The sequence below is a fragment of the Sphaeramia orbicularis genome, chromosome 1 (assembly GCF_902148855.1).
Source record: "Sphaeramia orbicularis chromosome 1, fSphaOr1.1, whole genome shotgun sequence".
Classification (NCBI taxonomy): Eukaryota; Metazoa; Chordata; class Actinopteri; order Kurtiformes; family Apogonidae; genus Sphaeramia; species Sphaeramia orbicularis.
In genome coordinates, this window is record NC_043957.1 from 26,366,602 (window position 1) to 26,392,793 (window position 26,192).

General features: G+C 38.1%; 3 protein-coding genes across 9 annotated transcripts in view; all 3 read right to left on the reverse strand.

The window, feature by feature from the left end:
• On the reverse strand, positions 1 to 10,099 carry LOC115418903 (ankyrin repeat and SOCS box protein 5-like). Of its 2 annotated transcripts, none has more exons than XM_030133446.1 (7): positions 9,868 to 10,099; positions 5,921 to 6,000; positions 4,977 to 5,084; positions 4,651 to 4,804; positions 2,654 to 2,788; positions 1,831 to 2,022; positions 1 to 436 (listed from the first exon to the last, which is right to left on the reverse strand). In XM_030133446.1, the coding sequence occupies exons 1-7, from the start codon at positions 9,989 to 9,991 to the stop codon at positions 309 to 311; spliced, it is 921 nt and encodes a 306-aa protein (XP_029989306.1). In that variant the 5' UTR covers positions 9,992 to 10,099; the 3' UTR covers positions 1 to 308. The 2 variants fall into 2 exon arrangements, with proteins under 2 accessions (XP_029989306.1, XP_029989316.1); XM_030133456.1 differs by lacking the exon at positions 9,868 to 10,099 and adding an exon at positions 7,428 to 8,047.
• A 4,715-nt stretch (positions 10,100 to 14,814) lies between these two features.
• spcs3 (signal peptidase complex subunit 3) lies at positions 14,815 to 20,325 on the reverse strand. Its single transcript, XM_030133558.1, has 5 exons — positions 20,071 to 20,325; positions 16,979 to 17,052; positions 16,511 to 16,587; positions 16,215 to 16,330; positions 14,815 to 15,102 (listed from the first exon to the last, which is right to left on the reverse strand). Exons 1-5 carry the CDS (start codon positions 20,211 to 20,213, stop codon positions 14,970 to 14,972), a joined length of 543 nt encoding a protein of 180 aa, XP_029989418.1. The 5' UTR covers positions 20,214 to 20,325; the 3' UTR covers positions 14,815 to 14,969.
• A 1,122-nt stretch (positions 20,326 to 21,447) lies between these two features.
• kdm2aa (lysine (K)-specific demethylase 2Aa) overlaps positions 21,448 to 26,192 on the reverse strand; it is a 29,674-nt gene continuing 24,929 nt past the window's right edge. For all 6 annotated transcript variants that reach the window (XM_030133108.1, XM_030133134.1, XM_030133117.1 and 3 more), the window contains one exon: positions 21,448 to 21,938. In XM_030133108.1, the coding sequence (XP_029988968.1) occupies positions 21,757 to 21,938 (182 nt within the window). In that variant the 3' untranslated portion in view covers positions 21,448 to 21,756. The remainder of the gene's footprint in view (positions 21,939 to 26,192) is intronic.

Here is a 26,192-nt window from a genome sequence, read left to right on the forward strand (position 1 = left end):
TTCATATTATATATCATTTATTAATATTTACATAGATATGTCAGTATGGTATGTACATATAAGTATTTCCAAAATGATGAAGGAGAGGAGATTCACTATCAGACAAACAGGTCAATTTGATGTTATGTTGTATTAAATTCTCTGTATGTCATATGAGTCGTATCCTTACTGATATGTGATGTAATGACCTGTGATACGATAACATGTACATAAATAAAGTTAAGATTTAATTTGGCAGGCTGAACATTAAAAAGTTAAGGAAATGGCATCTTAATCTGTTGCTTTTGTCTTCCGTGCTGCCTTCATGCCTACGTGTGCTCCAGGTATTGAGTGAGCAGGGACGGGAGAGGAAGTAGTGGGAGAAACCTCAGCCTTGATCGACCAATCAGATTCCTGATCTGGAAACGACACAACTGGCAGAGACTCCTCGGAGACACTAAGAAGAGACAAAATGATTTTATCATTAGTAGCTTGTATTGAACCTATTCCATGAATAATAACTGGCCAAAACACAGATCACCACCTACATTTAAGTAAAACCTTCCTCTGCATAGTTACCGCAGTGATTAACATGTTTCAGCTGCAACAAGTTGTTTAACCATTTAAGTGATGCAAGAGCTTCTCATTTCTGAAGCATCCATCAGTTTGATAGAAGCATAACGATTGGACTGTGTTGAATGGATGAAGGTCATGTGTCCTGATGAGTCTAGACTGACCTTGTTCCAGAATGATGGGTCGATGCAGGGATTACCCATCATACCTATAGTGCCTACAGTCCAAGCCTCAGGGATCAGTGTTATGATCTGGGGTTGCCTCATGCCATGTATATATGTAGCCACAAATATGGAAAAATGTATATTTTCTCCCGTGTTTTTGCTTTTCATCCACATGACAACTCTGGTTTCACTGGACTCAATTATTTCTGAAACTAATGGCCAAAGTGGAGACTCTGTAAAACTTGCTTGCTTTGTGTTCAGGGGGAGAGAAATGTTTTAAGGGTCCTGAACATCACAGTATGTGACAAAAAGTGCATTAACATCATGTGTGTGACCTTAGATTGTCCTGACCCTAACCCCATGATGGTGCTCTCTGGCATATTCTTATAGATGAAAACTTCTGTTTCTATACATACCTGACTATGTGTATAAATGGCATGTGAGAGAGATAACATGTGTAATTAATGCATGTATGAAGTGAGCACATTCTCTGCTTTACACTCATTACACTGCAATTTTACACTTTCTGAGAAACTGCAAACACATCTCACTGCCTTACACTGATGTGGACAAACCCACAAAGAAAATGAGGTTTTGCCAAACATTAGCATCTGTTCTTCTACTGTAATATTGTTCCTTAAACATGTGAGAACATTTTGATAAGAAACACAATGCTGTCATGTTTTTTGTACTGCTAATGTGTTTTGTCCAGCTGTAAATGTAAATTGTCATGAGAAAACCTTTGTTAATGATGTGATGCTATATAAATAAAATTTGATTTGAATTTGATGTCTAGAATATCCATTCATTCTTTACACATTTGGATACTTGCATATGTGTTTCTTACATACACTGAGGGATGAAACCATTCCATCAGTGTGCAGTTGGGTCTTTGTGTGTTTATGCAAAGTCACAGTCTTTATTGATGCAAATAAAGTTTTGTTTGAGAGTTTTTAATTTTCTACCGTTGCTAGAAATGTGAAATGTTTAGGGATTAGTGTGGCAGGTTTTGTAAACATAGCCTATAGTTTCAAGGCAGAGCCAAATAAACATAAACAAATAAAAACAATCAATAAAAACATAAGAATCCCTGCAGTAAAGCATATTGTAGTACCGTCATATGCCAGCAGCAGTTGATGTGTTTTACCACCAGGTGGCGCCAGCTCCACAGGTCGCTGGTTGTTGCCATCTCTGACATTGACATCTGCTCCATAGTCCAGTAACAGTGAAACCTGTTCAGCACTGTCCTGTCTGGCAGCTGCATGTAGAGGTCTGTCAGCTCCTCTGCCCATGTTAGCATTGGCTCCTGAATATGAAAGAGGACACGAAAACGAAATATTCACACTCTATTCACCCAGCTGCCTCAATGTGATGACCAGCTCTTACATAAATAATAAACACAACTTATTCATATTAAATGAAACCACAAGAAAATCTATAAAGGTGTTGGTGCACTGACAGTGACAGAATTTTAATACATTTACAAGGTCTTTGAAGCGGAGAACAAAACGTAGGGATGGAGTATGTACTACATTTAAATAATGGTGAGGCTCTAATAAAGACTAATAGAAAATGAAGTCAGTCTAATTAGATTAGATTAGATTAGATTAGATTAAATAAAATAGAATATTATTGATCCTTTGGGCAGAACCTCAGGAAATTAAGGTTCCAGTAGCAGCACAACACAGAATGTATACATATAAGAAATATTAGAAGATAATGATAATAAAAATAACTATTAAAAAAAAACTATAAAAACAGTAAAACATGAAAAAACAGGCAATAAGATGAAGAGGAGGAAGAAGAAGAAGAAGAAAAAAGAAGAAGAAGAAATAAGAAAAGTACAAACAAGCATTGCATGCAATAATATAATCACATCACTCAGTACAAATTCAAGGTGTGTATTATTGTTTGAGTGTAGATTCGCGCGAACATACCTGTGTGCAGAAGGATCTTGGAGCAGGCTGTGTGTTTGTGAAGACAGCTCATGTACAGAGGTGAACCCAGATGTGATAACTCATTGTCTGGATCAGCTCCTTGAGACAGAAGTGACTCCACACATTCACTGTTACCTGCCAGAAAAAAAAGTCAACATATAATAACGGCTTACAGTGATGCAGTGAGTGCATTTACCTGCTACAGTGCAAACATCATCTGTTACCTCTACATTTACATCAGTATCATCATGTTAAATTGTGTTTTCTTCTATGATTTACCAGTACAACCTACACATTTCTCTAAACGTCAAGACTTTAACATGTGTCGTATTTTCCTTAAGTCAAGTGTTTAAGTCAAGTGAAAGAGAGATGAGCAAAAATGGGATATCTGTTTATCTATCTGCCTATCTTCATTTAGTTTCCAGAGCATAAATGGAAAAACATTAAATATTTTTCCAACAAACCTTCTATAATTTATCATTATGTGTTGCAGTTCTGCTCTGGTCTGCCATCTATGTTTTTTTTTGTTTGTTTTGTTTTGTTTTTGCCGACCTAGAAATTAATTCAATATTTATTCTGTGTTCTACTTAAGAAAATACTAAACTTCTCTGCTGTCAATGGGCAGACTCAAGTTGAATTTTCAGTTTTTGTGAGTGCGCCATTCTCTGATGACATTTGTTAATGGTTTAAGGTTGACTTCCCCAAACTTAGGGTTGGGCCCCAGAGCTGTTTTTATTGGGTCGTCAACTGTCACAGTCAAGTACATAAAAATAATATGAAATGTGAATTTCTTTTTGGAATTAAACCAGTAGAAGAGTGTTCTCTACAGTCTTCGATACACAGAGGAGACGAGAGAGATGTAACAAGACAAAAATGTTAAATACTCAACAAGATGAAAATGATGTAAATGAGGCAACAAGATAAAACAAGACCATTGTTGTAGTGACCCCTTGTCCACCCCTTTGGACAATGAGAAAGACAACAAAAAAAAAGGACCAATGGCCCTGTATCCCACCAGTATGTTCTATCAAGAATCAATAACAAGTTGAATTTGTGAGGTTGTTGGTTCTGTCGCTATGTTAGAGTCCTGTGGTCTTGATGCAGGAGATCAGTCTCCCAATAGAAGTGGGTGGTACTTTCACTGGAGGAGAACTCAACTACTTAAATGAAAGTCCATATATGACTTCCTATCAGTGCTCAATAGGAACTATATTGATATCTGTAACCATTTCCATGTTAAAAGTCATCAAAATATGGACCATTATAAGTAAAGGCACATTTTTAATGTTTCAAAATTTCTTCCAAAATTCCAAAATCCAAATTTCTGAAAACTGTGAACGAAGTTTGTCGACATTATTCCAAGGAAGGTAAACAAAATATTGAAAGGAATCTGACCAGTAGTTTCACTGAAGAAGATGTTTGAAGAGATTGCTAATAAAGACGATGATGACGACGATGCCGCTGCCGCCACTAGACACAGTGCCTTCACAATAGCTCATGACTTATCAGCCAGTGAGCTAAAACTGTAGGTCAGCATTGGAGCATTAACCCCAATTTGACCTTGAAAAAGAAGGTCAAGGGAAACTCTGTAAGAACTCATCCAAAAACTTCACAAATTACCCCTAAATAAAAAACATGAAGGAGATCAAACGGACGGCGTAGACAGATGACACCACCCCTGCAGCCAATGGCCAGGGGGTAAAAAAGACACTTCCAGACACATTTTGACTGCGGAATAATCAGTAAAAATGTAGACAGTGCAGTAATTCAACATGTATTTTTCTAAATTTGGGTCCCGAGGAGACATTAAATTGATGTTTTGGGATTTATGCTGAAAAACAGCTGCTCTAAAGAGTACTGTGGACTCTTTGTCTGAATTGTTTTCTTCTAAACTCCAAAGTAAATTTACTTTCCTTGGTTTTTACTGATGTAGAAATGCTTGGTACTGGCCTGTTTAGTTAAACACTGCCGTTTTCAGATGCATGCATATACATTACCTCTCTTGCAGGCTTCATGCAGTGCTGAGGGAAAGTGTGTGTGTGTTGTTTGTGTCTGTGCTCCATTCTGCAGCAGCAGCTCCAAACACCCAGCGCTTCCAGAGGCACAACAGTTATACAGAGGAGTGACACCGTCTATAGTAGTGGCATTCACCTACAAACACATAGACTGGTCTGAGTAAGAATCATACAAAACATTTACTACCGTTTACCTACATACAGATCAACAAAAAACTGCAATTGAAAACTTGAGTGAACTGTGTGAATGTTTCTCAGGGTTAACACATGGAAATTTAAATAGAGTAGATAAGACACAGAGTATTTACATTAGCTCCAGCATTTATCAGTGCTCTGACACAGGCGACATGTCCAGACAGACAAGCTTCATGCAGAGGGGTCACATGATCAATGGTGACGATGTTGGCGTGATAGCCCTGAAAAACAAAAGCACACACATAATTCCCTTGGATAACAGTAATTATTTCTGTGTTTTGTTTGACTTGCTGAGTCATTATTTTTTTTGTTTTGTTTTGTTTTTTTAATTTTTTTTTTTTTTTTTTTTAACACATTTTGGAATTTTTGAATTATTTATTTATTTATTTATTTATTGCTGAGTCATTATTACAATGTCCACAAATAATGGAGAATTGACAAATTGAGACTCCTTTATTTAAGGCATAAATCCATTGCTAAGACCATTTATACATTCAACAACACACTCACAATGGTTTGATACTTCATGTATAAGTAAAACACATTCATTTTATTTATTATTCGATGGATGGATGGATAGATGGATGGATGAATAGATGGATGGATGAAAATCTTAACACTGCATACTGTTTTTCACCAGTTGTGCTATTCAGACTTGAGAGGTTTCATTTGCTGAGGTTAAACTGTAAAGACTATTGAACATGAAGTATGTAAAGCATCAGTATCATTAATTGATTTAGATATTAATTGGTAAAAAGTTTAGAGATCTTTTGCACTCCTTATGTTACCTGAGAACTAGTATCTAATATCAAACAGGCACCAGTAACTACCATCAAGTCTGTTATTACTTATGTTAAAAAATAAATAAAACATCACTTTTTGTATGATGACTTTTACATGATTCACACAACTTATGGATCTAACACCCCTTTCTTAACACTAAAAAAATGTTGAAGAATCTGCTTCAACATAACCTTTCTAGATGTGACAGGCAGTTCTTAGCATCTTTAACCCACTGTATGTTGTCTTATATCTGTCATGTGCATGTATTTGGTACCTGTGCTAACAGAGTGCGCAGCGCAAGAAGACGACCCTGAGAAGCTGCTTCATGGAGCGGGGATCGATCTGCCCACGACCCTGGAAAAAAAAAACACAGACAATTAATATGAAGAAACATGCCCCTTCAGGGTCCTTTTCCCAATGAAATGTAAGTGTATATTAGAGCTGGGCGACATGACCAAAAAGTTAAACCTCTATTTTTTTTCAAATACACTCTTTCTTTACCAAATCCAAATTCCATATTCAATTGGAATAAGATGTAAACAGCTGCATTGCGAATTTTTGTTGAGCGAGAAAGGTCCCCTGAGGATTAATATCTTACTGATTTAGGCATTTTTCAACATTTTCAGGAAGCAAAACCTCACTAATTCAAATCAATTCAATTTTTTTTATTTATATATTTTATATTTTACTTATTTCTGTGACACAAGATATAATACAAAATACACTGTCTGTCCCTCTTGAGAGAGATCCAAGTGTCGAAGAACAGAGGGTGTGGTGTGTGATTTGTAATACTGGGCTAATTACCATCAACATCATTGTTGTCATCACCATTGTCGTCGTCGTCACTGTCATTATGATCATCGTCATTGTCATTGCCAACATCACCATCATCGTTGTCATCATCATCATCGTCATCATCATCATCATCGTCATCATCATCATCATCATTATCATCACCTTCATCATCATCGTCATCATCATCAGGGTGATCTGATTTGTAATACCGGGCTAATTTAATAAAATTGATAATATTTTGATGATAATACTTTTGTAAGCTTTGGAATGCAGGAGTTTCACCTCACCTGTAGAATTTGTACAATGTGTTACTGCGACTGTAACTGTGTGTAAAAGATCTATGTACATCTTCCACCACTGATTCACCTTCAACCAGCAAATCCACTGTTTCCACCATAGTCTACTGTCAAAAAACAGGCACAGGGTAGGCAGTGTGTAATAAGTCAAAGTTTTAGTGATAACGACCATAAACAGAGGAGTAACAATTCTAATAGTGTCATCTTTTATTTTGTTTTAAAGAAAATTATTTTCATTGACAGGTGAGAAATCTATGATGTCACAAAACTGCAGATTTTATCTTTACACAGCAGTAAAATCACAAAAATTAGAGAAGTAGACATATGGTCGCTGCAAAGACTGGATACTTAACCAAAATATAATCAAAATCCTATTATTGTTAAACAATAAAGATATATCCAAAAGTGTCACATCATTCTATTATAAAAAGAAGCAGATATGCTTGTTAGGTCATACATTTTTGTCTGTAAAATGCATAAACGACATTCCCATTGCCCCTTTGCACATGTAGCTATGACACTTCCTGTACTTTCTGCATATCGTTGAGCCCTACCCCCATCAAACCCCAGCAGGATAGCATTCCTCTTCATGGTTATATTTAGTGACAACTTTCTCAGCAGCTGTGGCACCAGTAACTACATCTTGATCTGCAGGTACAGTACGAACACAGAGACGTATCTGTAACGTACCCATGTCTCCATCTCCCCACGGAACATCCAGCCACTGGTAGACGTATGACATGTTGAAGAAAAGAATTGAGAGGATTTCCACACCCTCTGCTTTACGTCTTGAAGGAGCTCTGGCTTACACACTACTGTGCTGAACTCTGACAACACAGTGTAACCACTAAAAGTAACAGCTAACTAGCCAAGTGGATAACCAGATAAATGCCACTAAGCAGGTTAAAAGCACCAATGTAACTACAGCAAAATCTTAACTGTGGAACCAAACACAGAACACTACAGAAAAAACACATTCTGAAACATGTTTTCTGCTACAAGCAAACAGTAACAGGCACCAGGCAGCCATATTTAGAGTCTCTGTGACATCATTTCTGCCCTGGTTTTATTAGCACAAGCCAGCAGCCACTTTGGAAAGGTCAAGATCAACGGCAACGCAAACCAACAGGTCAACAAGAAACATGCGTCTGTCATACATTAACTACCTCTCATCACGTCTTGACAACACTTTATTCTCTCATTTCTTCCTTTTATATTCATCCTCTTCCATAATACACTTCCTACTTATCTATAATATCTATAGAATATTTACATGAGGGGGAATGCTTAAAGGGTGACTTCCTCTCCAACTCCACAGCCACATGTTGTTGCATTCCATACACTGTTATTATTATTTCTCTTCTGCTGTACATTGAAATTTTAAACCTGCAGTAGTGATGTTACAGAGACTTGCATGACTTTACTCTTCTATCAAAAGTCAGATATAATTTATGTCACCGTCATTCAAAAGCAAAATTACCTGTTTTTTCTTCAGTCGTACACATTGAGATAGTATGCATGTGAAGTAACTATGTTTCTATGTTAGGAATATTAGTCGTGTCTTATAAAACAAGTTAAGATAACGAGGCCACAGAAGAGATCATAATAAACTATTCTGTGTCTTGATACCTGCAGACACATCAAGATGTCTTAAAGACAAATCTGTGAAAACTGAGATGGGATCATTGTTCTTAACTGTCATTTAGTTATATATGTTGCATTTTCCAATCACATGAATTCAGAAAATAAAAATGAAAGGCCCAAATATAGTGAAATACAGTATAATGACAACATACATCTCGACATACAGGGTGGGGAAGCAAAATTTACAATGAACATTTAGTTATGTTTTCTCAGCAGGCACTACGTCAATTGTTTTGAAACCAAACATATACTGATGTCATAAACATACCTAACACTATTATCCATACCGTTTCAGAAACTTTTGCCCATATGAGTAATCAGGAAAGCAAACGTCAAAGAGTGTGTGATTTGCTGAATGCACTCGTCACACCAAAGGAGATTTCAAAAATAGTTGGAGTGTCCATAAAGACTGTTTATAATGTAAAGAAGAGAATGACTATGAGCAAAACTATTTCGAGAAAGTCTGGAAGATACTATTAAAGAAGAATGGGAGAAGTTGTCACCCGAATATTTGAGGAACACTTGCGCAAGTTTCAGGAAGCGTGTGAAGGCAGTTATTGAGAAAGAAGGAGGACACATAGAATAAAAACATTTTCTATTATGTCAATTTTCTTGTGGCAAATAAATTCTCATGACTTTCAATAAATTAATTGGTCATACACTGTCTTTCAATCCCTGCCTCAAAATATTGTAAATTTTGCTTCACCACCCTGTACAGTTAATAATGGCCATTCATTAAGTCCTCATTGCAATTTTATTCAATTCAGTTTATTTTCACAAGACAGAATCATCTCAAGCCCCCAGACATGAGAGCTTTATACAGATAAAAGTGCAATAAATCCCCTAAGAGCAAGCAACGAGAAAAAAACACCGTAATAGCGGAAAAAGACCTCCAACAAAAGCAGGTTGGAGTACTGACTTAGAATCAACTATAGAACCCAGAGAGAATAAAAATGTATATATTATATTTGACCACTTATATGGTAACATAACTATTTAAGTACTATTGACTTATGTAAGCATGAACATATACTATTTATATACAGAAGTTCTTATCAGCCACATAAATGCATGCATTTGTTTGTTAGACGGAGAGAGTTTTAATTTTGTATTATTTATGAGAAGATATTCTAAATCTGTGAGATTTTAACTGGAAAGAGGACTGACTGAATGCAACATTTTCTCATTGATTGATCCCTAATGCCTCCTTTTCTCTTCTACTGTAAAATTATTTGACTGTTAATAGACACTGACATTCACACACCAAAAACCTATTTTATAAAAGAATTTTATAAGACTCTGCCATGTGCACATATATATAATATTTATTATTATTATTATTATTATTATTATTATTATTATTATTATCTTTTTTTTTTTTTTTTTTTTTTTTTAATACATAGTTGCTTTGCTGTATATTTGGCTGTGATTCCGCCCTATTTCATCACTTGTTTTCACTTTCTGCCCCAGTATAAACAGTACCGACCTTGGCTGGTCAGAATGCCCCAGCAGGCCTTCTTCCTGTCGTGTCCCGGTCCGGGAGGCGGTCCGGGATCCGCTGCTCGTTTCCGGGACATCCCTGCAGCCCCAGCCGGAACCTCTGGCATCATAACCCCGCAGCTGGATCTCACACACTTTCGGTTCCAAAATGACAGACAGACACCGTGGAGCTCAAGAGGAACCGCAAACCGGAGAGAGACCGGAGGAGAACGGAGCGATCTGATTGGCTGAGCCGCTTTGTTGTTGTTCTGCCAGAAGCACGTGATTAACTCACATGCACGCCCACGTGTTGACGCAGGAGTCTATTTTGGATGAGAGGACCAGGACAGAGAAGTCAACACACAGAGGAGAAAAAAGGTCCATTTAAAGCATTTCAGAGAGATGCAAAAAGAATGTTACTTCCCCTCTCAGATATTATATGAATGGTTCAGGCTGTCTGAGCAAAGGATATGTAAATAAATTACATATGGATTATTGACCACAGTTTAACATCTCCACTTATAATACATGCTTCTTATTTTAATCTGGCTTAAAGACTGCGACAATTATGTAACCAAAGAAATTCTCCGTCTATATGAAATAGTATTGTTTGTCATTGCCATGGTTTTTAATACTGTGTTGATATTTGTATATTTATTATCTTGAAATTTCTATATATTTGTATTAAAAAAAAAAAAAAAAAAATGTTGTCTTAATATAAGTATTTATACCGAAGGAAATTTGCACTTAAATCTCAGTGTATTTTAACTACAATGACAGTCATTCTATTCTATTCTATTCTATTCTATTCTATTCTATTCTAGTCTAGTCTAGTCTAGTCTAGTCTATTCTCAGATTCAGCTTTATTGCCATTCAATCAATGGCACATGATACAACGAAATATTGTCATCCAGGTCTTGGTTTTAGCATAGAAGATAAAGCATAAAATCTAAAATAGAAAATATATGGTAAGTAGGGTAGAATAAAACTACCATAATAAAATATGCAAAGAAAAAAAATTGAAAAGATAACAATAATAATAATAATAATAATAATAATAATAATTATAATTATAATTTCTGAAATTTGTACAAAATTCACAGTATGCAGCAACAGTACAGTTAAAGTGGTGGTGCATATAGCAGCAGCATGAGCAGCAGCAACAGTGGAATAAAGTGTCATTTCAAAGTGCATGGTACACAGTCTACGGGGGCAGTGTATGTGGGCATTATATGGGGGGTTGAGCAGTTCCGCAGTCTAACTGCATTCACATAGAAGCTGTTTTTCAGTCTGGATGTTTTTGTCTGGATGCAGCGCAGCCTCCTGCCACAGGGCAGGGGAGTGAGCAGTTCATGTGCAGGATGGGTGGGGTCATGGAGGATGCAGGTGGCTCTCTCCCTGCATCTGGTGGTGTAGATGTCCCCTATGGGTGGTAAGCTGCACCTGGTGATCCTCTGTGCAGACTTAACCACCCTCTGCAGTGCCTCCCTCTTTGTCACAGAGCAGCCACCGTACCACAGTGAGGCAGGAGGTCACCATGCTCTCCACCACACAGCTGTAGAAGGTCCTGAGGAAATCAGCATCCAGTCCTGCCCTTTTCAGCCTCCTCAGGAAATGGAGGCGCTGGTGGGCCTTCTTTATCACAGTTGTGGTGTTGGTGCGTCAGGTGAAGGTGTTGGTCAGGTGTATCCCGAGATACCTGACAGAGGAGACCATATCCACAGCTGCATCGTTGATATGGAGAGGAGATGGGGTGGTACCATCTCCTTGGTCTTCTGGATGTTAAAGATGAAGTTGTTGTCTCTGCATCACCGTGCCAGGTCCTCCACTTCCAGCTTGTGTTCCAACTTGTCTCCGTGGGTGATAAGTCCAACCACTGCTGTATCATCTGCGAACTTCACTACCAGGTTGTTCTTGTGGTGAGCTCTGCAGTCATGAGTCATCAGTGTGTACAGCAGTGGACTGAACACCTAACCCTGGGGGGAGCCAGTGTTCAGGATAATGGTGGAGGATCTCATGTTGTTGATCCTGACACTCTGTGGCCTGCAGGTCAGGAAGTCCAGAACCCAGCTGCACATAGATGAAGAAACTCCCAGTGTTGCTAGCTTGGTCACCAGTTTCTGCAGGATGATGATGGTGTTAAATGCAGAACTGAAGTCCAGGAACAGCAGCCTCACATAGGAGTCCTTATTCTCCAGGTGGCAAAGGGTCTGGTGGGTCACAGCAGAGATGGTGTCAGCTGTGGACCGGTTCTGCCTGTATGCGTACTGGTGAGAGTGCTCAGCCACGTTGATGGTCTGCCTCAGGTGTTTCATCACTCCTTCTCAAAGCACTTCATGGTGACAGGAGTGGGTGCAATGGGGCGGTCGTCATTCCATCTTATCTCCTAATAAATGACACAGAACTAGTCATGTGGTACTGCTACTGCTGCTGCTAATCATCATGGTTAAAGATTAATTCTAACCTCATGAACATGTTGCAGGCATTTTACACTGTGTCGTAAAATACTACCATTTTCAGGAAGACCTTCTTGTCCTTGAGTATTTTTATTTTATACAGCTTTATTCTGTACCTTATCTGTCTGACTGCTTTAGTACATATTAACTCATCTATGACTCATCCTTTCATATCACTTATTCCAACATCTTTGAAGGCATTTTTTGGCTTTGGGCTCTATTGATATCTCTCTTACACACATTTACCTTTTATGTACTGGATAACCTTCATTATGTTGGCAAGCGGTTGCTGCTGAGAGTCTAAGCTCATGTCATAGATAGATAGATAGATAGATAGATAGATAGATAGATAGATAGAATGTACTGTCTTTTAACTCATTTGTAATGTTAAATGAAAATTGATGTGATTTGTTCAACATTTTTCAGCTAGTCTTTAGTTTTTCTCAATAAATATGGTTAAAAAAGATTTATTTTATTCGCTCTCTACAGATTCACAGAGAAACTCACAATATTTGTTCCTGCTGCTTTTGAGGAAATAGAGCTCTTACTGTCATGATTTACAGAGGCATGAAGAAACAGTTTACACAAAATCACACTGTTTTTGTGTAAAAATACTGACAAATTATGTGCAGGTTTGAATGTGAGAGTGACTGATTTTTTTTGTCTGTATATCAGTCCTGTGATCTGGGGACACATCCAGAATGTACCCCACCTATTTAGTGATCAGTGAACTTTAATGCTGACAAACCTGTTTTTACTCTAATTGCATCAACTCTCCTCCAAGCAAAATTTGTGCTAACATCTTATTTTGGAATTATTCCATGTCATCCAGCAGTGTTGACAGAGGCTGATAAAAGAATTCAGATTGATTTTCATTTCACAGAAGTTAAAACATTTTCAGTGTTGCTAGTGGTAAACAGAAGTATGAAAGCTTACAGCACCTGGTATTCCCATGCAGTCTCCTATCCAAGTACTGACCAGACCTGATCCCCTCTTGACTTCTGAGATCAGGCATGTTCAGGGTGGTATGGCCGTAAGCAAATGCAATAACACAAACACACTATTTATACATTTTATTATTTATGAACTTTTACTCTTATTTCCTATTAACAGGAGGGAGAGGCACACATTACTTTAGGTCAGCGGTGTCCAATCCTGGTCCTGGAGGGCTGGTATCCTGCATGTTTTAGATCAGGGGTGTCCAATCCTGGTCCTCGAGGGCCGGTATCCTGCATGTTTTAGATGTATCCTTCTTCCAACACACCTGATTCAAATGATCAGCCTATCATCAAGCTCTGCAGAAGCCTGATAATGACCGTCAGGTGTGCTGGAAGAAGAAAACATCTAAAAAGTGCAGGATACCGGCCCTCCAGGACCAGGATTGGACACCCCTGTTTTAGATGTTTCCCTTTTCCAACACACCTGATGGTCATTACCAGGCTTCTGCAGATCTTGATGATAGGCTTATCATTTGAATCAGGTGTGTTGGAAGAGGGATACATCTACAACATGCAGGATACCGGCCCTCGAAGACCAGGATTGGACAACCCTGCTTTAGGTAGTTCATCTTTCAATATTTAGGAAAATTGTTCCAATATTGCAACAGGATTTTTTCATTTTGTTCTACTTCAAATTTCGATGCAATTAAGATTTAACTTAATAAATCCTTATGCATTGCAATTAATTTGTAATGTATAATGAAGCTGAAAAGTTGTAAATTTGTCCTGTGTGAATACATTACAACTTTTTGTGTGTTTTATTTTTATTGAAGTGTATCAGAGGAGAGACTAAATGAACACTGGAGAAAGTACAAAAAAAAAAAAAGAAAAAACGGTTTTGTGTGCTAGGATACGTTCTGACTGCAGGCAAATGTGGCCCAAATCCGATTTTTTTTTGCCCATATATGACCTGTATCCAATCTGTTAAAAACAGTTTGAACAGCACAAATCAGATTTTTTCATATCCTACCCAGTTTCATATGTAGTCCTAAATCCAGTATGTATCTGATATTTTACAATGCAACTACAGTCTGAACAGCCAGATTGCATTTATCCCACCTTTACGTCATTGAAATGCGACAAACGTGACAATTCTGCATCCCAGGTGTGTTACTTCCATAAACACAATGCTTGTGTGGTCAGGTATTACATCAGGACCTCTTTTGCGCATGTAGGTCACATTCAATTCATACTCAAAACTGATAGAAGTTGCATTAATGTGTAATATGAACGAGCACACACACAAAAACAAATGGATTTCACTAAAAAATCAAAATTGTGCATCAAGACCTGCTGTCTGAACGTAGCCTTAGTGTCTGACCACTTTCTCTAAACTACTTTATTTCCACATAAGCGGTTTTCACTGACTTTTTGTTGCGAGTCGACACAGATGCAACTGAATTTAAATGTACAGGCTTAGATGACCACTTGAAAACCTTAATAACAATCCAGATCTATCACACTCAACCACATTCCCCAACAACAAAAAATGACACATACTCCGAATTTTTTTTTTTTTATAAACCAAAAATTGATGTACATCTATGAAGAAACAATAATATACAGAATGTGTGAGTCATCTGTTGGCGTCTGTGCTTGTTTCTGTTTTTCTGGCGTGTACAGTGTGTAATGAAAGCATGGACATCTGGTTGGGTCTAGTAGCTCTTGGTGCTCTCGTATGTGTCAGGGAAAGGCAGGCTGATTTGTCCACTTCCAGCCACAAGGGGCAGGATTCCAGCGTTAGGGACCACATTCCACGACAGCATCAACGTGATGTTCTTATTGGCCCTAGAGAGACAACAGACATGACTTTTAACCTTGTTATTTATGGATAATTAATGGTGTCTTACATTCCCATGTATCGTTTTCACATAGCGTCACAGTTTATTGAAAATACTAATGTTCAGGTCCTTCACCAAGGCTATTTGGAACATTTCTGGCAACAGTCAGAAATGGATCATGTTCAGTCCATCTTATGCAGAGCTGTTTGGCTTTTGGTTCTTTTCCATGGCAGTGTGAAACAGTGTCATGTCATCTACACTGATTTTTACCTTTGCCAAAGAGGTTATGTTTTCATCGGGTCAAAAAGTTATGGATGGATTTGATGAAATTCTGGTGGTGATGAAATTTTCAGGAAATGTTGATACTGGCACAAGGAACAAATGACTAAATTTGGGGGGTGGACTGATCTGCCTTGGTGGAGGTCTGTGCTCTCTAAGTGCTTTTCTAGATAGTCTTTTGGTTTGTATTGAGAGGAGAGAGCTGCTGCGGCTTTAATGTCAAATCAGTTTAAAGGAATATATAAAATACCATTTTTAAAGAAATATAAGGATGGGGAATACCAATTTCACTCAGGATGGTAATGTCAGTGTTTGAAGAAGGAAACACAGATGTGTTGTTTTCTGCTGTACTGTTCTCTATGGTATATTATAACCTGAGCTCTTTTTCAGCAACTTACTGCTGACCTGTTCTTTTCTATGGACTGTATATGTTAGTTATGTAAAACTGGGGTAGGACAATATAAGCTCGGCTTCTTCCTACTCCATTTTGGACATAAAGCATTGTTGAGGAGCCACAATGAGATAGTTGTACACAGTGTTCTTTTTTTTTGGTTGGCTTGTTGCTTTCAATGTTCTGGAGTATTCTGTTTAAATTTGTGGTTTCTCTTTGCCTATTGTTCACCAACGTATTTTGTTCCTACTTATGTTTGAAATGAAGTTCATCATCATCAGTGTAGTAAGAAAACATATGACTTCTACAAGCAGACATCAAATTCATTGCAGGCAGAGTTATCGATATGACTCTGGTGACTCCTAACCTTATTTAATAGCACTGTCAGATCTTCATTTGTTTGATTTTACACAGTAAAAGCTGCCAAGTGTGAATGTGTGTTTTTCTACCTGAGTCCATTCCCATCATCGAAAAAGAAGTATTTAGATTTCATGTCTCTGAGGTTCAGTTTGGTGTTTTCCCCTCGTAGGACAATCTTATCCCACAGGACCACCTGGTTCAGAGCCTGAAAGGGAAAACACAAATACTTTTATTTTCATTTCAATTTCAGTATTAATATTATTTGCCATTTGTTCAACAGCTTCACCTCTGATCTGTCATACATTACATTTGAGTAATTTATTTAATTTAATCTTTTTTTAAACAAATGAGGGCAGGGTATTCTGAACTGTTTACTGTTACTTACATTGCTCTTTGTGGCATATTCTGCAGACAGATAGAGGAACAGCTGTTTGACATTCCAGTCAAAAATTGGCTGCAAATGTAGCTCACGTTAAGGGGAAAAATAACAGGGACTGTAAAGGTTTACACCTCTTTTAGCTCATTTTTACATAATTTCAGTTTCTGCATAGAAAAAACAAAAACCCTTTCACCTGCATTGTTATATTGGCATAGAAGCAGAAATCTGACATCTAAAATAACACAAATATTACTGGGTTAAAGTTAAAATTTGGTTTTGTTTTTTTTCAATCTTTCTAAAAAAGTTCTGAGTTTAACTGCAATCAAACTCAAATCAAGAACGTAAAGCTAATTCTGCTGCTCACTTCTTGTAAAAACAGCCAAAGGTCTCATGAAAAGTGGTACTGGCTTCTGTCAGGAACGGAAAAATTATAAAGAGTTAAACACCAATGCAGTTTATTATTCAAAAGGATATCAGCTGAGAGGTCAAATGTGATGAAACCCAGATCACTGCGCTCTCTGGGTCCTGTGAAGTCATCCACATTCTTCCTGTTGGTCAGAGAAAAATAAGAGAAGTGCAAGGTTAACGTTCACCTCCAGTGTGTCAGTTATCATACCTGCCTGTAACTGATCATCATTTAACAAATTTACGAATATTTACAGGTGCAATGTTTACTTATAAATGAGGTAGTTGGATTTGTTTTGGTGAAACTTTATGTACATTAGACATTTTAGACTGACAGTTAATGAAAATTAAAATTAGCAGTGAAAATAGTAACAGAAACGAACGTATAATTTTTGATGCAGGAGAATACATAACAGACTTACAGTGATTCTGCACCTGTTAACAAGTTACACTTAAGACTTATAAGACTTTTGAGACCTTTGCAGAGCTGTCATAAATTCAGCTCATGCCCTACTTCACTTCCTGTTGCACTGGATCCAGACTTCAGTGATACTCCCCATGTGAAACAGAGCAATAATGGGTGACAGTGTCTGCTAATAATGTTTTACCTCCACTTCCTCTCTTGTCTCCACAGAACTCGAATGGCTTTACACTAATATCCCCCAAACTGAGAGTGTACTAACACAAAGCACAACATTTTTGAGAGGGTTCAGCCAAGCTCTACATCTAACCTATTTGTACAAGCTGTCAAACATTTACAACACTGCCTAACGCTTGAATTTGATGCCGTTTTAGGATCTGCAGAAACTAAGCTCATACGAACAGGGTCTCTGTAAATCATTAGGGATGTAAAGATATAATAGGTCCAGATCAAGTGGTGACACATTTAATGTTCAATAATCTCTGTGTTGAAAACTAAATAACTTATCTCCATGTTTAATACCTGTATGAATAGGTCTCAGTAAGTACTTTCACATGACACGTTACAGTTTAGAGAAATAACATTTTGGGGTAAAAATACTTAAATTACTGCTGACATGGGGACTCAAAATTAAGTTTTTTGGGGTTTTTTTTCCACAAATGTACAAAACATGCTGTTCTCAAAACAAACTGATACTAAATAAAGCATAGGGCTTTAGCTATGATATTAAACTACAATTGTGACCAACATTGGATAAAAATGTTCAAATGATAAGTTTTTATGAATAGAAATATGTTGTGACACAGGGACAGCAGTTTGTCACTTTGTTCAGTAGTTATAATAAATGAGTTTGCTGGAACTAAAACACTACAAATAAAAACATAAACTTTTATTTAACACATATTTTACAACTGAAGTGATATATACAACTAATAGCAGAGCATATTTTACAAATAATTTGATTGTACATAACCTTTCTATACTTCTACAAATTCACAGACGTAAAATATCACTGACACAAGCAAGAATTTTGTTTTTTTTTTTACTTAAGTTAATTGTGCATGTACATATTTTAGTCCTTTTTAGGTTGCATTTTATATTGATAATATATTTTTTCTACAAGTGATATTGAAATTTTGTAAACAGTTCCATTAAAGAGTTCTTAAGCTAAAAATTAGCCTATTTGAGAAATGATAGGTGAAACTTAAATTTTGGACACTGATGTGCACTTTTGCTTGATCTTGTCCAATAGGCAAATATTGGTATTAACAAATATTGGCCTTGCTGACATAATAATAATAATAATAATAATAATAATAATAATAATAATAATAATAATAATTAGATTAGATTTATATAGCACTTTTCTATGAACGCATACTCAAAGTGCGTACAGTGGATCCATTATTCATTCGCTGTCACATTCTCCCTCTGGTGGTGGTAAACTATGTATGTAGCCACAGCTGCCCTGGTGCAGGCTGACATCAGCCATGGACAAATAAAATAGTGGGTAGTTTATCTGTTGTTTTGTTTGGTTTCACAAAGTAATTTTTTCTGAGATAATCCAATGAAAGCACAAAACCAGTTCAGTCATTATATACATTACTGGCTGCAGACAGGAAACTTTTAAGGCGTGGTGGAAAGGATGACACTGAACAAACTGTTGTGGATCATGGATAGAACACCCTCTCTGCCACAGTCTGGACATTGTGAAGCCTTTTCCAAAAGGCTCAGACAGCTTCATTGCCTGATGAATCACTACAGGGGATCTATCATACCATATAAAATGAAACCGGTCAACTCTTCTGTGGCAGATCACTCCAAGGACACTTCTGGACTCAACAGAACAACCTTGATCTTTACACATTGTCCCAAAATGTACAACTGCACTTTATTAACTTTATTTATTAATTTGGAGTCATTCTCTGTGTGTTATATTACTGTATACATGGCTATTGTTTTGTACTTTGCCTTCTCTTTTTTTGTGCATGTTGCAAGCAATAATTTCTCATCCTGGGATTAATAAAATATTTCTGCTTCTGATTAAATAAGGAAGATTTTTTGGGGGAAGAAATACATACAAACACACAGTTGGAAAAACATTAAATAAAACTGCTATGTGCACATTCTACACATTGAAATTGTCTCCCAATTTTACTATTCATTAGAATCGTATTAAATGTCATGTATTCATTCATCCTGCATTTTTAGCTTCTGTAAATCAAGTCTTAAACAGAAAACAGAAAATAAAAAACATTAAAAAGTAACTCTTAGGAGTCAATTACTCAGAATAGAAATTAAACTCTTGCATTTGCAATCATAAAACTGGCTGAAAATCACAAAACTCAAGCGAGAAAAAAAAAAAACCCTACTGATTATTTCACAGCTATAACTATGATATGGTCTTAATTGGGCCATTTTGACTTAAATACCGCTTTATTTATTCAGAGGTTACACATAGAGTTAAATAACACCATCAGTTCAACAAAATCTACCACCACGACATTTTTTTTAAATCTTAATTTATCAACTAAAACCTCTAAGCTGCTCTCGTCTATGAATGGCTTCTTTTTTGGATGCAAAGAGAAGAAGCCTTTAAAATAATACACGTACAAAAAATCAGTATATGATTATTTAATACATTAATTTAAGTAAACATAAGTTTGTTTTGCAGCTGCATGGATATCTAACTATTAGACTGATTTTAGAGCCAACAGCTGTTTGATGAGGTGGATCTTACAGCATGACTTTAGAGACGTGGATGTCCACAGGAACTCTTCTGTCTTTAAAAGCCGTAGTGATGAAACAGCCGAAAGTTAACGCCGCCATGACACTCAGAGAAAAGGCAAACAAAGAGTTGGCCCTTGATAAAACCGTATTCATCGTGAAAAACTGCCAAAACCGAAAAACAATGAGAACAAATAACCGTTCGACTACAATGCTATGTTGTACTAGCTAGTTTAGCTAATGTTCAAACCGGAAATGTCGACTATACCGGAAGAACTGAACACTTCCTGTCAGGCTTAAAAAAAAAAAAAAAACATAAAAAAAACCCGCTTAATTAACTTGAAGCTAAAATTCAAATCTATCTAAAACTACAATGAGAAATAAAAGTTAAAATATTATATTAGGAAAGACTCAAAGGTTGATAAAGTTATAATTAGTTGGTATTTCCAAGTACTGGCCAGGCCTGACCCTGTTCAGCTTCCGAGATGCGGAGTATTACGGATGATATGGCTGTAAGCAGGTGGTCTAGAGAAACACACACTATTTATACACTCAATAACACACTCACAATGGTTTGTTCTGTTAGTTTTGAAAAGGAACCTGACTGATGAAGACGAATTTGCAGGGAAATTAAGCACAAAGTAATTTACGCTTAAATGCAATTTAGTGAAATAAAACAACAAATGTTGAAAGAGACATAAAAAATGAGCAACTCAAAAACTCACATTTTTCTTCATTTTAAACTTGATACCAATCAGACTAAATGGAGACTCTTTTACCTTGTGTCCAATGCAAAATCTAGACAGAATCTCTAGTTTTGTTTCATTTGATCTCAAGTGTGTTATTCAATTTTTAATTGAATTATTTATTTTAGGTTTTATATTCTCAGTTTAACAGGACAATGAGTTTCTTATTTGGATACTGCATTAGTTACATTTGTGTTTTTTTCCCCTTCATTTCTATCTAAATTCATCTTCACCCAAAGTCAGTGTTTTTACTCATGATAAATTGGAATCGTTGTGTTAATAAGTGTATAAAGAGTATGTTTGAGTATGTTTTGGCTTACGGCCATACCACCCTGAACGCATTTGCTCTTAGAAATAAAGCACGATCAGGCCTGGTCAATTCTTGGATGGAAGACCACCTGGGAATACCAGGTACTATGAACTTTTGCGCTTCTCATTTACATTCATGACATTCAAAAGTTATTGAACATGCGGTTACAATTAATATCTTCCTCTGTTTTGGTTTTCCGGTCAGACTTCTCACAGCTCTAGAAAATAATGAAAGAGACAGAAACAACCTCATAATAACTAGACTAGATGTTCAGATGTGTATATTACTGACCAGTGTACCATTCATGATTTTTCACATCATAAATGACAAATGCTACACAGAACAATTCACAGTTTATTAAGGTTTTATACAATATCTTTCGTAAAAAAAAAACAAAAAAAAAAACCCCTGTACAACGCTAATGTCATGTGTGAATCTGAACCAAGTCAAAATACAACTAAATACATTTTTTATAGAACTGGCTTCAACTTAGCAGACACATCCATGTTCAAGTGAAACCCATTTTCCAGCAAATATGAAGACACTGAACCTGTAAAACTTCACAACATAAAATTTACGACAAGGTTGAAATGTAAATATGAAGTGAAAGATGCGTCGCCATTCTGAAGCACAGCACCATTCATCAGTCCAGTCTCTGAATGAGCTTTTCCTCCATCATACAGTAGAGGGCTACATGAGAGAGGTCGGAGATGAAGGCGTCGCAAGCTCGTCTGCTGATGTTTTTACAACCTCTCAGATCCAGAAGAGCCAGAGATGAGAGACGCTTCAGGTAGGACAGACAGCCATCCGTCAGATCACTACACCCTGAAGAGAAACAGGGACATCAGCGCTTATCAGTAAATGTATTAGGCCGATCAGTTCCAGTTGGTTCTGCTCTTCTATTAAGCATGTTACGCTGAAAGAAACTGATCTCGATGCAGCCAGAACAAACTGGAAGAACCTTACAATGATCGATAACCCTGTAATAACTTAAAAATATACAGTGGACCCTGGCAGTGCGAGTGCACCATAGTACGAGATATTAGCTTAACGAGCCGTGGCTCTTGAGAATGTTTGTGTATAAATACAAGTGTAAATGGTCAGTAGGAGCAGGTGTTCCTCCAACAGGTGCAGCCTCCACAGGTTCACTTCACATGCAGATGGAGGAGAAGATAAGGAAACTCCCCAATGAGGACAGTGTGGTGGAGAAGGCTATTTCTACCAGGAAATTAAAAGAAGTGTGTTCAGGCTGTGCAGCTGCTTTATTTAATGACAATGGTCTGGAGCATTTTCTGAATATTTTAAGAAGCAGATTTCTCTGGATAAGTTTATAATGAAACAACCTGCAAGTGCAGACAGTGATGAAAGTGAATCCAGAAAGAGCTACCGTAATTTCTGGTCTATAAGCCGCTACTTTTTTCCACACGCTGTGAACCTGGGTCTCAAAAATGATGTGGCTAATTTATGTTTTCCGGGCTAACAATCGATCCTGCTATTGAAGAAGGAAATAGAGCTGCTGCATGTAAGCTTGGCATCGATATATCGATGGTGAGACACTGGAGACGGCATGGGTGTGGCTTATAGTCAGGTGCAGCCAATAGTCAGGAAAGTATGGTACTTAAGGGATGAGAGAGAATCCTCCTCCTACACCACAGATCATCTCATCTTAAAAGGTAAATAACTTAATAAAACCCTTGATTTGTTTTTATAATTGTTATTTTCTTTATAACGTCACCTTTTCTTTTCTATTCTGTTTGGTAGGCTGGAATCGATTAACTATATTTCTATTCATTTCAATGAGAAAATTGATTTGTAAAATGAGCAAATTGCAAAAGAAGCTGTCATGGAACAAATTAAATTTATAGTGTGAGGCTCCACTGTAATGCATACTGTACATAGGAATGACACAGACTGTACATAATTAGTGGATGGAGAATCTTATGACCTCATTGACAGCTGATTTAGCTGTTGCCATATTGGCTTTGTGAAGGTGGAAATGACCATATATGGACAAAAGGAGTCGGTGCACCGGGGTCATGAGTGAAGCCAATGCTGAACCCATCTTTGTTTTTTTTTTTTAAAACAGTATCTGGTTTACAGGTTTCTGGATGTTTCAACAAGTTAAATTTTAGACTTTTTAACCCCATCAGAGTTATGTTTTAAGACCCATTTCATGTCTGTTCTGGGAAAACAGTATTAAGGAAATGATAGACGAGAAAACAGGGCAGAATTAAATGATAGCCAAGTAGGCTAAAAAGTAATTGGAGTTGCATGGATGTATAAAAGAAACATATTAGCTGTTCAAAGACACTAAAGTTCCAGTTTGTGTTTTTGGAACAAATTGCAGCAGGTTTCACTCTTTACTTTCAATAGGCTTCAACTTAAGTCAAATATACAATTGATGCAGGTGAATGAGATTAGAATATTTTGTGCTAAGTAAACAGTAATATCTACGGAAGCGTATTGCATTCACAAAAAAAAATAATTTCGGCTCTGTTTTTCTGAATTAATGAGATAATTATCTCATAATTACGAGAAAAAATAAGTTAAAAAAAAAAATCGGTGCTGTTTTTCTGAGTTTATGAGATACTGTTTCCTGAAAAAAAAAAAAAGCTCTGTTTTTCTGAGTTTATGAGATACTGTTTCCTGAAAAAAAAAAAAAAAGCTCTGTTTTTATGAGTTTACAAGATACTGTTTTCCGAAAAAAAAAAAAAAAAAAGCTCTGTTTTTATGAGTTTACGAGATACTGTTTTCCGAAAAAAAAAAAAAAGCTCTGTTTTTATGAGTTTACGAGATACTGTTTTCCGGAAAAAAAAAAGCTCTGTTTTTATGAGTTGACGAGATACTGTTTTCCGGAAAAAAAAAAAAAAAAGCTCTGTTTTTATGAGTTTACGAGATACTGTTTTCCGGAAAAAAAAAAAGCTCTGTTTTTATGAGTTTACGAGATACTGTTTTCTGAAAAAAAATAAAATGTGTCTGTGTTTCTGTGTCAGTGGGACAGTGGTCCCTGGTCCAGGCAGGAGCTCCTTCTATCTGTGCTGCTGAAAGCCTCTCGGGGGAGCGTGAAGTTGTTTCCGTTCTCGTAACCGGTTCCGATTACGGATCATGGAACTAGTTTCGTTCACAGAAATCAGAACCAAGCCCCGCTTTGTGCACGGATCAAGCCCTTCAAGCACACCGGCGCTCGGAGCCTGTAACCCGGCTTCCTGACAGGGCACGACCGCGGTGATGGGAGCTGGCATTAATGAAGTCAAATAAAATGACATTCACCAGCATTAAAGAAAATATACACAGCAGAAGAGTGCAAATGTGGATTCATTTATTTGTCAGACCTGATGGAAAGCATTAGTCAGAACTAGATCCATGGAGGAGCGGCTTGGTGTACCGGTTCGTCCCCCCTCCAATAACTTTCCATCAGGTCCAGGTGGACAGCTATCCGCTCCCCGGTGTGTAAGCCGGACTGGAGCGGGTGGACGGAGCAGCTCAACTGTCAGAACAGCGGCGCTTGGAGCCTGTAGCCGGCTTCCTGACAGGACAGGACGCGGTGATGGGAGTTGGCATTAATGAAGTCAAATAAAATGACATTCACCATGATTAAAGAAAATATGCGTCTTGGTGTCCCGGTTCACCCCCCACCCCCGGACAGCTTTCCATCAGGTCCAGGTGGAAAGCTATGGGGGTGGGGGGTGAACCGGGGCACCAAGAGCTCCTCCACGGATCTAGTTCTGACTAATGCGTTCCATTAGGTCCGACAAATAAATGAATACACATTTGCACTCTTCTGCTGTGTATATTTTCTTTAATGCTGGTGAATGTCATTTTATTTGACTTCATTAATGCCAGGACCTGGAGTACGCTGCTGACACCATCCTGCTCAGCACATCCTACAGTCAGCTGACAGATGCTCTGGGCAGTTACAGTGAAGAGGCACAGAAGCTTGGCCTCCAAGTGAACTGGACAAAAACCAAGCTCATGCATGTCGGTGATGGGCCAGATCCACCTCCCTTGCAGCTTGGTAATGACATTGTAGAACCTGTCAAGAGCTTTGTGTATCTGGGATGGTGACAGACAACGGGGACCTAAAACCAGAGATTACCCGCAGAAGGGCCCTGGCAGCATCAGCTCTGCAGTCTCTCTGGAAACCACTGTTGTGGCACCAGACCATCTCACCAGGACGAAGCTCCGGATCTACAACTCTGCCGTCCTCTCCATCCTGCTCTATGGCTCGGAAACATGGCCCTTAAACCAGACTCTGGCTGCCAGAATAGATGGCTTTGATAGCAGGGCTCTCAGAACCATCGAAAACATCAGGTGGACCCGGCGGGTTTCCAATCAGGTGCTTGGAGCCCGCACACGCCAGCCCAAAGCATCCAGCCTGGCCGCGCAACGTCGCCCCCGCTGGTTCGGTCATGTCCTCCGCCTCCCTCCTGACCATCCAACAAGAGCCATCCTTCAGTTTGACCCAAAGGCCGCAGACTGGAAACGACCACAAGGCAAGTCCCGCACCCGATGGCTCGACGTCATTGCAGGCGACCTCCAACAACATGGAGTTACCATGGAGGACGCAGAGCAGCTGGCACAGGACCACCAGCCATGGAAAACACTGCTTCACCTGGTCGGCCCAATGCACCGGGACAGGACACCCGCCCCATGGCAGGAGTCCTAGTAGTAGTGGTAGTCATTAATGCCAACTCCCATCACCGCGTCCTGTCAGGAAGCCGGCTACAGGCTCCGAGCGCCGCTGTTCTGACAGTTGAGCTGCTCCATCCACCCGCTCCAGTCCGGCTTACACACCGGGGAGCGGATAGCTGTCCACCTGGACCTGATGGAAAGTTATTGGAGGGGGGACGAACCGGTACACCAAGCCGCTCCTCCATGGATCTAGTTCTGACTAATGCTTTCCATCAGGTCCGACAAATAAATGAATCCACATTTGCACTCTTCTGCTGTGTATATTTTCTTTAATGCTGGTGAATGTCATTTTATTTGACTTCATTAATGCCAACTCCCATCACCGCGGTCGTGCCCTGTCAGGAAGCCGGGCTACAGGCTCCGAGCGCCGGTGTGCTTGAAGGGCTT

Excerpts from the sequence above, each read along its gene's own strand:
- LOC115418903 (XM_030133446.1), bottom strand. The coding sequence starts at position 9,991 with ATGATGCCAGAGGTTCCGGCTGGGGCTGCAGGGATGTCCCGGAAACGA. Across the intron at positions 2,023-2,653 it reads CAAGATCCTTCTGCACACAG|GAGCCAATGCTAACATGGGC; the intron begins GTATGTTCGCGC and ends TTTCATATTCAG. Across the intron at positions 437-1,830 it reads ACTGCTGCTGGCATATGACG|TGTCTCCGAGGAGTCTCTGC; the intron begins GTACTACAATAT and ends GTCTCTTCTTAG.
- spcs3 (XM_030133558.1), bottom strand. The coding sequence starts at position 20,213 with ATGAATACGGTTTTATCAAGGGCCAACTCTTTGTTTGCCTTTTCTCTG. Across the intron at positions 16,331-16,510 it reads AATATGCCACAAAGAGCAAT|GCTCTGAACCAGGTGGTCCT; the intron begins GTAAGTAACAGT and ends TTTCCCTTTCAG. Across the intron at positions 15,103-16,214 it reads GATGATGGGAATGGACTCAG|GGCCAATAAGAACATCACGT; the intron begins GTAGAAAAACAC and ends TTGTCTCTCTAG.